The 15,181-nt window shown below is 43.7% G+C and overlaps 1 protein-coding gene across 1 annotated transcript; it reads left to right on the top strand.

Annotated features, from left to right (window-relative positions):
* The first annotated feature begins 746 nt into the window (after window positions 1–746).
* LOC134482570 (large ribosomal subunit protein eL29-like) lies at window positions 747–1,049 on the top strand. Its single transcript, XM_063276012.1, has one exon. It carries the CDS (start codon window positions 747–749, stop codon window positions 1,047–1,049), a length of 303 nt encoding a protein of 100 aa, XP_063132082.1.
* The last annotated feature ends 14,132 nt before the right edge of the window (window positions 1,050–15,181 follow it).

Here is a 15,181-nt window from a genome sequence, read left to right as displayed (position 1 = left end):
AAAACAAAAACAAAAAAAACCCTATTTGCCGATTATATACAGCTTTCTATCACCACATGAAAGTCTCTGCTTCTGGTAATGTTCACCCTCAGAGTAAACACGGTCTACTGCCCCTTGATGCTGCACATGCACAATCGAAACCAAACACCTAGTCTGCCTAATAAACTACGGGCTTTCCACAACCAAGAAGTAGTACGGGCTGTAGTTCATTTGCAGAAACCTTGTCTGTCATGTAGCTCATTCGTAAACTCAACGCTCAGCTCTCTTATTTATATTTATAAATGAAAGAAAGTGGGGCGGGGGGGGCAAAGAAGAAAGAAATCTAAATGAAAGGAAATATCGGGAGAGAAAATGCATAGGAAATAACGATAAAATGTAAAGGAAGTGAAGTGAGTAGGGTGGAAGGACAGACGAAGCAATGGAGTAAGGCAACAGGAAGGAAGGACAGACAACCAAGATGTATTTAGTTCAGGTTCTTTCACTTCCACATTAGTGTATGTATCAACAATTAGTGAGAAAAGAGGCACCGAGTTTGCAAGGAAAGACATACAGGCTGGAGGAGCCGGTCACCGTGCAGACATGGCCACGTCCAAGGACCATACCGCACACAACCAGTCCTGCAAAAGACACAGAAATGGCACCGAGAAACCCCGGTCACAAAGGTACGAATCTCATAAGGGTTTGATCCCAAGTTGTTGAGAAACATGCGCATTGCCAAGTAGCGCAACAAGAAAGGCCTGGAGAAGATGCAGGCCAACAACGCCAAGGCAGTGAGTGCATGCGCAGAGGCCATCAATGCCCTTGTGAAGCCTCAGGCTGTCAAGTCCAAGATGCCAAAGGGCTCCAGCCGCAAACTCAGCCGTCCGGCTTTCAGCGCTCACCCCAAGCTTGGGAAGAGGATTCGAAGCTACATGGCCAAGGGTCGTAGGCTCAGCCAACCAAAGCCCAAGATTCAAACCAAGGCAGAGGCCAAAGTTCCAGCTAAGGCCCAGGCTTCGGCTCCAGGTCAGGCTCCCAAAGGTGCCCAGGCCACTGTGAAGACCCCGTAGAAAAGGCTCCTGCCAGTGTGAAGACAGACGACTGCTGTGACACACCTACCTACACACTATTTTCAGATGAGCAGTGTCCTGTGCTGTTTTTACAAATAAACTTGAGGCAAGGTCTGTTAAAAACAAATACAGGCTGTTTTGTATGGGCAAAAAAGTAGGATTTTATAATATTATTATTTAATCTAAACTCAGAAGACAGGATACTATTGTGTTGTGAATTGTTACCTTCCCTTGGAAAGACTGTTTCTCCCACTCTCGGGATGCCTGAGTCTCTTATAGATCTTTGTGCAGGGCTGAGACGTCCTGGCGATTCCTCGTACATCTACAGCCGCGTCTGTCAGCTCATGTTAGACTGTCGCACCGGTAAGATTTCATCAGAATGGATAGAGCAATCAGAGATGAATGGGAGGGTTTGGAGACCACAGAAGAAGGGAGAAGTGACATAATCATATCATGCTCTCGCAAAGTAAAGCAAAACAAGCACTTGGAGAAAGAACGCTGCGCTCTCAACTGCATGGGCGAAGACCATGATAGCCAGCACATGTTGTGCTTTCAGGAATGAGTAGTGGGTGGATTTGGAGAGCAAATGAACATCTAGAGACATCGACTGGGGCTCTATGGAATTTGGATGTCTCCTTTTTTTAATGCTAAAAAGTGCAGGGCAGGAAGAGATCCCAGGAAAGTCCCACTTTTGCCTAAGCATCTTATGTAGACTCTCAGGCCACATCTACTTTTGCTTCATTGTGGTTTAGACTTTTCTTTCTCTTCTTTTTCTTAGTCAAGATTTCTGGAACCCTGTGTGCCTTAGAAGGTATGATGAACACTAGGCTCCAAACATTGTAAACTGCCTTGGACCTCCAAGGTGGAAGAACCCTTTACCCTCTCCTGGAGAACGCAGACTCCACCTAATTGAAGCACCAACAGGAAAATTAAAGGAAAGTACTGGGTTCATTAGTCCGACAACTCTCCTAGTAGTATTTAAACTAGTAAGCTTTTATGAGGGTCACTCACTGGGTCCTCTGTTAAACAAATCTCTCACCATTTTCCTACTTATCACAAGACTCCCAGGTCGCCAAAAACAGTATCTTAAGCAATTATGGCCATAAATAATTCTCCCGACCAGAGCCATCTGAACGGTGTTGGTGTTGAAAATGTGTACAGAATTCTCCTCTCCAACTAACTGAGAAACTGCTCTAGGGTGAATGGCACCTACTCGGTCCCAGACAATATACATAGAGTAAGCGGAAGAGAACCCCATTCTTGTGTAGCAGAGAGTGCAGAATAAACTGGGCCCCGAAGCAGAGCTAAGACCCCTCCGTAGGAAGATCTGTACAAGGAGAATGGTGTAGGACAGGTACATTTAGACCACATTTTCAAGAGTGCAGTCATTTTTCCCAGGTGGTACTGACACAATGGATCCAGACTTTTCAGGACCATCATAAAGAATAAGGTGGGCATGTTAGATTAAAACAAACAAACAGACAAACAAACAAACAAAACAAAACAAAACCCTACCTCCCAATAGAACCTCAGCCTTGTCTAAAAAAATGGCCTTTTACCTTGCAGAAAGAAGGCAACAATAGAAAGGTCGCATATTGATGGATATATCTAAGGCCTTTAATCTCCTCGTCCTGTGTTTCACTTCTTAGGGAAGAGACTATCCACCAACAAAACTCTTTGAACATCTTTTACACAGACTACATGCCGTGCAGTCACGCATCCTGACTTAGGAAATAGTGCCACCTGCAGGCCCTTGCTTGGAGAACCACAGCCCACCTCCATTGATGTTAAATCTGATATACCTGATCATACTAAACCGACCCTCCCACTCATAGTCCCAAAATGTATCCTCATTTACTCTCTTCAAAGGACACAAGTCTGTCTGTGATTTCTAACACTTTTTACTTCTTCTACCTCATAGCTCCCTGTTTTGGCTTCAATAAACTACATATGTAAGTGAGGGCAATCCTTTGACAGTGGAGTAGATTGTTAAGCACTTTGTGTACTCCAATTTCCACATGTCCCAAATGGATACACACACACACACACACACACACACACACACACACACCACCACCACCACCACCACACCACCACACACACACTCCCCACACACTCCCCACACACTCCCCACACACCCACACACCCACACCCACACACCCACACACCCACACCCACACACCCACACACCCACACCCACACACCCCACCCCACATACACACACCCCACCCCACATTCACACACCCCACCCCACACTCACACACCCCACCCCCACACACTCCCCACACACTCCCCACACACTCCCCACACACCCACACACACTCCCCACACACCCACACACCCACACACCCACACACCCACACACCCACACACCCACACACCCACACACCCCACCCCCACACACCCCACCCACACACACACATACCCCACCCACACACACACACCCCACACACCCCACACACCCCACACACCCCACACACCCCACACATACCCCACACACACACCACATACCCCACACACACCACATACCCCACACACACCACATACCCCACACACACCACATACCCCACACACACCACACACCCCACACACACCACATACCCCACACACACCACATACCCCACACACACCACACACACCACACACACCACACACACACACACACCCCACACACCCCACACACCCCACACACCCCACACACCCCACACACACCCCACACACCCCACACACCCCACACACCCGACACACCCCACACACCCCACACACCCCACACACCCCACAAATGAATCTATGTTCAGGTAGATTCCATGCCTCAGGTAACCAGAGGAGATAGCTATCTCTGCATTCTTGGTAAAGTACTCACGTCACTTTGGACATGCTTTAATATACCAAAAGCAATTCTATCCCTCCCTAGTGAATTAACATGCAGAGAAGTATCCACATCCTTGACTTCTTCGTCACATCCCTGCAAAAAGACTACACTCTCTGTGTCATGGAGACATTCTCCTCCTCCTGCTCCGGCCCGAATCTGGGGAGCCCCTTTGTTGCTGACATGTGATCTCCATGCATGTATACCTGCCCTGAGTTCTTATCAGGTGCTATGTGACTCAACTGACTGATCAGCTGTTGTCCGCATGTTTTTCAGCCAATGGACTTATCCGCTCTGACAAAAGAGTAAGTATCAACCCTGAGAAGAGCAGACACCTTTCCTCTTGATTCCCGGAGTATAAACTCTGTTAACCTCAGCGACTTTTGAGGAACTGTGCCTACACGTGAATTTCACCATAGACCCTGTACACGTCCCCTAGTCATTTCAAGTCCCCTTTATAGCCAACCCCTACCACAGACAACAATTATACCCTAACACTACCTAGTAGTTCATCTGTGAACACAGCATCTTCGCAAGGAAGGCTGTCTCGCTATGGAAACCGATGACTAGAAGGCTTTCTAAACTTTGGCCCTGACATTTCTTCAGGGGACTTTGCCCATAGGAGATAAAAGCCTTCAAATTAAAAATGCTGCATATCGCCTAGGAGAGCCACCAAAAGGCTGAAACATGAGCGCATGGAACTCTTCCTATTTTACTGGTTTTTAACAACATGCTATCCCTGCCTGGAGGTCACTACTCTTGGTTATCTTGTTTCTAGATGCTATACAGCCACTATCGATACCAGATACCTCATGCGCATACCAGAATACGGGTCTCTCAACACTGTGTTGATAATGGGCATGTGGTTCTCTTACATCATAGGGCATACGTTTGGCCTCTGAACTCAATGTTCAGCTCTATGAAACTTGGACATTTAAAAACAAAAAAGAAATGAATGAAAAAATGAAAAGAAAAATAAAAGCAGAAGTGGAACTGAGTAGGAAGGAATAATAGAAGATGAAGTGCTCAGGAAGGCAGGGAGGTATGAAAGATGAAGCAAGGAAAGAACAGAAGGAAGGAAAGACAGATACCTATTTAGTTACTTATGTACATTCTAATACATATACGTGTGTTTATGTAATGACAATTAATGAGAAAAGAGGCCATTAACATGCAGGAAAAGGAATGTAGGTTGTTCTGTAGGCCCATAAAAAGACTATTTTGTTGTAATACTATTTAATCTAAAAAAGAATGAAAAATATCATGACATAAGAAATTGTTTCCTGAGCTGGAGAGATGGCTCAGTGGTTAAGAGCATGGACTGCTCTTCCAGAGGTCTTGAGTTCGAATCCCAGTAACCACATGGTGGCTCACAACCATCTGTAATGAGATCTGATGCCCTCTTCTGGTGTGTCTGAAGACAGCTACAGTGTACTCATGTACATAAAATAAATAAAACTTAAAAAAAAAAAGAAATCATTTCCTTTCCCTGACACTCCCTCCTTTCCCTCCCACTGGGAGACTATGCTTTCTGATTCTCCATGGTTAGGAATTCTAGAGCTCTGCATGCCTCTAGAAAGAGAGGAGGAAAGAAGGTATTCAGATTGTGATAACAAAAGTAAAATAAAAAAAATGAACTTGAAATGCACTGAGCATGGGGACTCAGCTCAAAGGACAGAGACCACAATAAGGAAGCCATATTGCATCTCCAGGAAATGAGCTGAAAGTGTGTTTGAAGAGCTGAGAGATCAACAAGAAATACTGACTGAGGGTATGTGAAATAGGGATCTCTAGTTTCCTACAGAGACAGAGGAACGGTGCCCAGATAGGTTGTGCTTTTCCTCAAGCACCATATGGGCTCTAGGTAGTATTCATTCGCATCCTTGCAAACATGGCCACCAGAACTGGTAAACCAATCTGTTGGTCTACTCTGAGAGAAATTTTAGAGCCCTGTATAACCTTTGGAAACTACAATGGCCAACGGGAACACTGAATCTTAAATGCGCTTAGACTTCTAGCACAGAGGGAACCATTACCATGTCTGGTGAAAGCATTTCTCCCATCAAAATAATCTCTTACAAGAAAACCAAAGAAAAGTACTGCATGCATTAGTAAGATAATTCTGCTTCTTTGTATTAATTCAGCTAGGAATCCAAGAAGCTTTTCATCAAGGTCCACTCACTGTGTCCTATGTTGAAGAAAATCCCCAAGTTTGCTACCTGCAACAAGACACCCCCCCCAAAGTATCCTAATATCGTAGGCAATCCTGGCCACAGAGTCTCCCATCTTGAGATGATGGAGTGGCTTTGGTGTTGAAGGATGTATAGGGTTCTAATTCTCAACAAGAGGAGAAACACCTCTGCTGAGAAAGGCAATACCTCAATGCTCGGAGAGCATACAGACAGACAGAATGAAGAAACCACATTCTTTACTGGAAGAGAGCGCAGAGCCTCAGAAACAAAACTTTTGACCCTTGGCCCAGAGGCCAAATTCAACTCTTTTCAGTATGCAATCGCAACATCCTGACATGGACAGTGGCGTTTGCCCCTCAGCTGTCATCTTGACCCCAGACCCAAGGTTCACACACAATGAAAAGATGCTTCCCAGGTGGTACCAACACTGGGATTCAGGCTTTAGGGACCATCAGATGGACATTTTTTATTAGAAGCTCAGTAAGCCAAAGTCATCCACCATTTTATATGTGGCCTATTAAAAATGCCTTAAGACCTGTTAAAGGTAGGGAGGCGCACTCTGGAAGAGTCATCTAATTGTGAGTACCTCTGAGGTCTTATGTTTCTCATCCTAATTTTAAAATTATCATGAGATGCAATATGACTTATTTTTAATGCAAATGTAAACCGTGTATTAATCCAATGGCTGTGTTGCTTACGCTTGCTAGTCCCCCAATAACTACAAAGAGAAACCAGGATTTTTTTTTTCAAGTTACACCTCAATAGTGGGCAGTTAAGTGATTTATAATAATCACTATGTTAAACTGGCTACATTCTAGCCTCCCCACCCCATGATACCTGCATATTATTATTGATCTGGCTTTTTGGGCTTCGGATGCTTTTTCTCACAGTGTCTCCTCAGACCCTCCTCATGGATGATCTGAATCATACCTAGAGAAAAGAGTCCGACAATGCTCCAGTGCCTCTGCATTACTAAGCCCCTTCTTACTCAAAATAAGCAGACAAAAGCAAAAACAGACAAATAAAAAAACAAAGGTATCGTCATCCTGTATTTTTTTTTTTCAGGGAGCTGGACCAGATAGGATATGAAGTAGAGGGAGTAGGCATAGGAACAATCTTATCAGTAGAGGAAGAACGTTTATGAACAATTCTCCCAGCAACACAAGCGCATGCACACACACACACACACACACACACACACACACACACACACACACTATTTATCAAATGACACCTGTACTCAGGAGGGATCATGCTGACATAGGTTGCCTGCCATTTGGAAGCAGGAAATGGCCATTTTCACTTAGGAATTAATTTCCATATCCTGCTCCCTCTACACTTTTGCTGCTGACAGCATGTCCACCTGCAGTAAGATCTCGCTGGAAGATGGTTATGTAATTAAATTAAAAAATCAGCCACTGTCCATGTGTTTGCCAAACAATTGCCTTATCTGCCACCATTCAATAGACCAATACCCTGACAAGAGTAGATCCTGCGCTATAATGTGGGTAAACTTGGACTCACTTCAAGTGTTGTGTCTATATGGGGCTTCCTCCATGGACCAATCGTTAGTCCTCACTTAAACTTGGAGAAGGTATTCATTAGATGTGCACTCCTACATCACAACATAACTAACTCACTCTACCATATTTTCTGTTTCCTTTGAGTCTTGGCTTCTTTTTTAGAGGACAACCACATAATGCATGCCTTCTAGCCATTTCATGGGCTTTCTGAACCCTTGCCTCTGTCAGAAATGATCATTAAACCCAATGCAACCTAAACTTCTACTTGTGATCAGGGACCATCTTGCCAAACAGGACCATCTTGACTTGGTAAAGAATAGACAGACAGATATCTAAACCTTGATCCTGACAGTTCTTCAGGGCATCATGATCAAGGTGGAGTGAAGTGTGAACATATTAAAATTACGTCAGCAACTTCAGGATGCATGTTTTTTAGATAAGACACAAAAAGAGAAATAAGGATACATGACAGTTTTCCATCTCCCTAGTTATGATACAGGATTCTATACTCACACAAAAGTCTCTGCTTCTGCACATTTTCACCCTGAGGAAATACACAGACTCCTGCTACTTGATGGTACAGATCCAAGAGCTGTACCAGGTAACTTGTCTGCACACCAAAGTTACCATGCCCTCAACACCTTGCTTTAGTAACAGGGATGCTCTCTCCTAAAGAAACATTGTTGGGTTGGGGATTTAGCTCAGCGGTAGAGCGCTTGCCTAGCGAACGCAAGGCCCTGGGTTCCGTCCCCAGCTCCTAAAAAAAAGAAAAAAAAAGAAAAAAAAAAGAAAAAAAAAGAAACATTGTCTGACAGGCAGCTGATTCATGAACTCAATATGTAACTCTTTCAATATTGATCATTTAGAAACAAAGTATGAAATAACAAAAGAAAGAAAGAGGAACTGAATGAGAGAAAGGACAGAAATGTAACAAAATAGAGGTAAATTGAGAGTGACTAAGAGGAAATAATAAAAGATAAAGGATGTGAAGTGGATAGGGAGACAGGAAACAAAGGAGAAATAAGGAAAGGAAAAAAGGATAGGTAACTTGGACCTTGAATAAATTCTATTTACTGAGGGATGTATGGTCTAAAACACTTACCTAAGTGTGGGTAACATCCATTAAGGAGAAAGGAGGCACAAGAAAGGCAATAGATGGAGTTTTGTAGGCAGAGAAGAGAATGTGTTTATAGTAATTATTATATAATCTCAGAAAACATAAAAATAATATTTGATAAGGAGTTTTTCATTCCTTGGGAAGATGCTTCTCCCTTTCTCAGTATCTCTGAATTTCTTCTATATCTTTTTGTAGAATCATGAACCTCCAGCTTTTCCACATACACTTTGGCATATATTTTGTCATCTATTTCAGCTCATGTTTAAACTGCCAGACTCTTAAAATATCATAATAATGCAGAGAACGAAGATGGCTAATTTTGAGGTTTTGGGGTGAGCAAAAAGAGAAGGAAATGACATAATTATATTATAATCTCAAACATAAAAGCAAACATAAACATTTCGATGAAGCACTGGGTGACCTCACCTAAGGAAGCAGAGGCCAGAGTAATCAGCACATGTTCTATCTCCAAAATAAATTAAGGGTAGGTTTAGAGAAAAAAAATGCAGCTAGGGACAATAGGACTACATAAAATTTGTGTCTCTCTGCTTTCTGCTGGAAAAACAGGAAGTTAGGAAAAGATGCCCATTTTGCTAACTCCCTCATGTAGACTCCTGGGCCACTCCTGTTTCACATATCTACAAAATGAGAGCACAAATGGACCTGGATGCCACAACCATAGCCAATGGAAGTGGTAAAAGTCATGAAGCCATCACAACTGTTTGACACAGTTCCAACACAGCTCAGGTAAATGCTGTGATCACGGTCAATTCCATTTCACACTTTTGGGTTTTAGCTTCTGTATGCTGCATTCTTGAGGATTTTTTTGCATTAGGATTTATTTTGTGTCTTTTCCTAAGAAAATTATGTCTAAGTCTTTTTAGGATAGTCCTTATTTTGCCCTAATTGAAAGTCTTCCTCATGCCTTGGAGACTATGATAAAAGCAAGATGAATGGAATCACATTTTTAGCCAGAAGAGACTCTAGAAGCATCAGAAACAAAACCATTGACTCTTGACCCAGAGGTAGAGTCTTCTCAGAATGCTATGAAAACTTTCTGATTTAGGGCTTGACCCTCAGCTTTCATATTCACCCTAGGATTCTGCCAATTGATGCTACACATCCCATAGCAATACTGGGTGCATAATATGCATAACAAGCTGCATAGCTGTCTTAGCGAGGGTTCTACTGCTGTGAACAGACACTGTGACCAAAGCAACTCTTATAAGGACAACTGTTAATTGAGGCTGGCTTACAGGTTCAGAGGTTCAGTCCATTGTCATCAAGGCGGGAGCATGATAGCATCCAGGTAGACATGGTGCAGGGGGAGCTGAGAGTTCTACATCTTCATCTGAAGGCTGCTAGTGGAAGACTGACTTCCAGGCACCTAGGGTGAGGGTCTTAAGCCCACACCCACAGTGACACACCTACTCCAGCAAGGCCACACCTCTAATAGTGCCACTCACTGGACCAAGAATACACAAACCATCATAATAGCTCATCGTACCTTGTATTGATGTGGTTCTCATGCAGAAATGTGGTCTTTGCTCATGATCTCAATCTGCACCTCACTTAAAGGAGGCCACTGAAACTTAATGAAACATAAAAACAACCAAGAGGGAGCTGGAGAGATGGCTCAGCAGTTAAGAGCACTGACTGCTCTTCCAAAGGCCCTCAGTCCAATTCCCAGCAACCCCATGGTGACTCGCAGCCATCTGTAACGGGATCCGATGCCCTCTTCTAATATGTCTGAAGACAGCTACAGTGTATTCATGTAAGTAAAATAAATAAATCCTAACGGAAATGAAAGGAAGAGAATAAACAGAAGAAAACTAGGTATGTCTATGTGTAGGAGGGAATAATTAAAGCTAAAGTATGGGGAGTGGTTAAGGAGGCGGGGAGGTAAGAAAGGAGTAGAAAAGAAACCAAGGATGAAGAAAAAGGACATATAAATTGGAAGGAGGTATTTAGCTAGCTAGCTAGGGATATATATTCTTACTCATATACGTAAGTGTATCCAACACTCTAGAAATCAATTTGACAGTCTCTCAGAAAATTGAAAATAGTTCTATCAGAAGATTCAGTTATAAACTCATCATCAACACTGACAGGGATTATAACATTTTTCCATTTTTTTATGTGAAAATTTAATACACATATTCAGTGTGCCACTCCTTACCCTGCTCCAATTTCATCCAAGAAATACATCCCTCTCTCAACTTTATATCTTCCTTTCATAATTAATTAAGCCCACTGAGTCCAATTGTTGGCCTAATGCTGCTTGTGGTATAATGTTAATTTTTGTCTCCAAAACTGCTTACACAAGTATCTGCAGGAAAGATGCTGAGGGACCCTGCCACAGTTGGCTCTGATTGGTAAATAAAGATGCCATCAGCCAATGGCTGGGCAGGACAGACAGAGGCGGCACCTTTAGGATTCCTGGGGTTGGGAGAGGGAAAGGAGGAAGAAGAGAATCTCCATGAGAGAGGCATAGGATGAACCAGCCATGGGTAGGTGGCTCTAGTGGACACTTCCCCAATTGGGTCTGGGGTAGCAGGGATGAAATATAGATTTTTAAGGATGTTAACTCTATACCAGAAGGGAATGTTTGCTAGCAGGGGGAAGCATCAAAAGTGCCCAGCCTTTGAGCTACCCGACACATATCAAAATTAACTGGTGTGTATGTGTGGTGTATGTGTGGTGTGTGTGTGTGTGTGTGTGTGTGTGTGTGTGTGTGTGTGTGTGTGATTTGTGAATCCAGAGGGTTCTGGTGGGCTCTGAAGGAGGGAACCATTGAGAGCCAAAGCAGCCTAACTAACTCACTGCTACACTTCCCAATTTTGGAGGCCAATTTTAACCATAGATCACATCTGGTGCTCATAGCACAAACGGGCAATTAAAAATTATGTCGAAACTCATTATTGTGTTTTTCACTAAATAATTTAAGCTTAACTCTGCATAGTAATAGATTTGAAATAGAACTCGTCAGTGATTTATGGCCAGAGCTCTTTCCACAGTTGTTTAGTCAGAGAAGGGCAGAGAAGGAAAGAAGCTTAAATTACCAGGCCCAAACAAATGGGCTATTTTCCAGCAGTGAGCTAGAACAGAGGACTGATCTACGCCGTAGCACAGGTAGAGCTTGAAAATGATACTCCTCTCAGTAAGTGAAAGAAACCAGCCTATACAATCATATACATGGTTACACACATAATCACACATATCTGATTCTATTGATTCAAAACGCTCAGATGAGGCAAATTTACAGATGTAGGAAGTAGGTTAGTGGATGGCAGGGGTGTCTTGGTCAGGGTTTCTATTTCTGCCCAAACATCATGACCAAGAAGCAAGTCGGGGAGGAAAGGGTTTATTCAGCTGACCCTTTCACTTTGCTGTTACATCACCAAAGGAAGTCAGAGCTGGAACTCAAGCAGGTCAGGAAGCAGGAGCTAATGGAGAGGCCGTGGAGGGATGTTTCTTACTGGCTTGCTTCCCCTGGCTTGCTCAGCTTTCTTTCTTATAGAACCCAAGGCCACCAGCCCAGGGGTGGCACCACCCACAATGGGCTGGGTCCTCCCACCTTGACCACTAGTTTAGAAAATGCCTTACAGCTGGGTTTCCAAAAGGCATTTCCACAACTGAGACTCCTTTTCTGTGATAACTCCAGCTTGTGTCAAGTTGACACACAAAACTAGCCAGTGCAATTGACCCCTGTCAACTTGACACACAAACACATCACTATTAAGCCTCAACTCTTACTTTCTTATTCATCCCCAAGATCTAAATAACGTTAGTCACACAGTCTTTACATGTTAAAAGTTCAATCCATTTAAAATATCCAATAACTTTTAAAATTCAAAATCTCTTAACTGTGGACTCCACTAAAATGCTTCTTACTTCAAGAGGGGAAAATATCAGGGCACAGTGACAATCAAAAGCGAAATCGAACTAACTGTCCAACATCTGGGATTCACTCACGATCTTTTAGTCTCCTCCAAGGACTTGGGTCACTTCTCCAGCTCTGCCCTTTGTAGCACACACAGAAGATGCCCTTTCTCCACTGCTGCTGCTGCTCTTGGTGGTCATCTCATGGTAACTGCCATCTCCAAAATGCTGCTGTCTTCCATTGCAGCTAGGCTTCACCAATAGCCTATCACAGGCTCTCTTCATGGTGCCAAGTCTCAACTCCTTTGCATGACCCCTTCAGTCCTGGGCCATCAATTGCAACTGAGGGTGCACCTTTACCAATGGCTGTCCATGGCCTCTCACAGTGCCCAGCCTCAGCTGCTCTTCATGACCCCTTCATGCCTTCAAAACTAGTACCACCTAGATGACTCTTACACACTACCAAGTCCAGTCACAGCACGAGGTACAACCTTGGCTCTCTCTGGATCACAGCCTCTTTGTGCTCTCAGAAAACACTTCCCAGAAGATTTCACCTCAATGATGCTGGTCTCTTCTTAATCATCGCTAAATTCTTAGCTCCAGCTGACCAGCATCAATAGTCCCAGTAACTCAAAGGTTTGCTTTAGTAGTTCTGTTATCTCGTTAATCACAGCTGATTCTTCAGCCCCAGCTAACCCAAACCACAGAATCTTCACAATCAAAACAACATGGCCTTGATAAGAGTCTTTAATCTTCCCTCTGAAATTTCACAAGCCAGGCTTCCATCTTCTGCACTGTTCTCAACATTATCTTCCAAGCTTCTACAGAAACTCTTAATGTCCCAATAGCTCTTCTAGCTCAAAGTTCCAAAGTCCTTCCACAGTCCTCCCCAAAACATGGTCAGGTTGTCACAGGAATACCCAACTCCTGGTACCAATTTGTCTTAGTCAGAGTTTCTATTCCTGCACAAACATCATGACCAAGAAGCAAGTTTGGGACAAAAGGGTTTACTCAGCTTACACTTCCACATTGCTGTTCATCACCAATGGAAGTCAGGACTGGATCTCAAGCAGGTCAGGAAGCAGGAGCTGATGCAGAGGCCATGGAGAAATGTTACTTACTGACTTGCTTGCCCTGGCTTGCTCAGCTTGCTTTCTTATAGAACCCAAGACTACCAGCCCAGGGATGGCACCACCCACAAGGGGCCCTCTCCCCTTGATTACTAGTTGAGAAAATGCCTTACAGCTGGGTCTCATGAAGGCATTTCCACAACTGAGACTCCTTTTCTGTGATAACTCAAGCTTGTGTCAAGTTGACACACAAAACCAGCCAGCACAGGGGGTTAGGAAGGTCATAGGTTATTCCGGGATTAGACAGTCCTGCTGGATTTACAATTGAGTGAATTCGTTAAACACAGCTGAATTGAGATGTAAAACAGTACATTTCAGTGATAGAAAACAAATCGTATGCATACAAAATACTTATGGTTTTCAAAGCCAAGAAACTGAAGAGGATGTAGGGAAATAGAGCAATGTGCTGGTCAGAGTATAAAATGGTTCAAGAACATCTTGACAGAAACTGTTTAACAATTCCTATTCCCTCTCCTCTCCTCTCCTCTCCTCTCCTCTCCTCTCCTCTCCTCTCCTCTCCTCTCCTCTCCTCTCCTCTCCTCTCCTCTCCTCTCTCTCTCCTCCTGCCCTTCCCTACACAAAAGCTGCTGGTAGTCCAAAGTTGAAACAGTGCAAATAGTCATACATTCATTGATAAACAAAATATTTATTTAAAAAAAAAGCTTTATTCGACCATTAAAAAGTGGTACTATGCCTGCCAAGACTGAACCCCCAGTGAACGTGATTGTTGGGGGGAGGGTGGTAATGCTGGGAGGATGGGGAGGGGAAGCCCACGTAGAGGGGAGGGGGAGGGGTTAGGGGGATGTTGGCCGGGAAACCGGGAAGGGGAATAACAATCGAAATGTAAATAAGAAATACTCAAGTTAATAAAGATAAAAAAGAAAAAAGTGGTGCTACGGCATGCATGAAGCAAAAGCAGTTAGTCACACAGAGCATACCCCAGTGTGCTTCTATATGAAGCTAGGCATAGACTCAGTGACTATGGGAGACTTTTACACCATCCTGCTTCTTTGACATTTTCTAAAAAAAATGACCCAAACAGAGCCAGTCAATCACCAGGATGGGGAGGTGCAAAGTGGGCAGGCCCTCTGCTTTATTTTGGTTTTCGGTTTCCAATCAAAACACAAAGTTCAAGTTACAAGTTTCTTGGAGCGTGGTTCTAGGCGTTGAGCGTATCCTAGTCTGCTTTCTGTTGCTGTCATAGACTACTATCCAAAAGTGACTCGGGGAAGAAAGGGTTGATTTGGCTTACATTCCATACCACCGTCTACCACTGGGTGACATCAGCAAACTGGGGTGTGTGTGTGTGTGTAACTGAAGCTCACCTTCAGCCACCTTTCTTTTCTTTCTTTTTGCTTTTCTTTCAAGACAGGGTCTCTCTACACAGCCCTAGCTGTCTTGGAACTCACTATGAAGACC

This window comes from Rattus norvegicus, chromosome 1 (assembly GCF_036323735.1).
Source record: "Rattus norvegicus strain BN/NHsdMcwi chromosome 1, GRCr8, whole genome shotgun sequence".
NCBI classification, from domain to species: Eukaryota; Metazoa; Chordata; class Mammalia; order Rodentia; family Muridae; genus Rattus; species Rattus norvegicus.
Note: the sequence above shows the minus strand (reverse complement) of the source record. Positions and strands in the feature narration are given on the sequence as shown.

Coding starts and splice junctions, on each gene's coding strand:
- LOC134482570 (XM_063276012.1), top strand. CDS start 747: ATGCAGGCCAACAACGCCAAGGCAGTGAGTGCATGCGCAGAGGCCATC.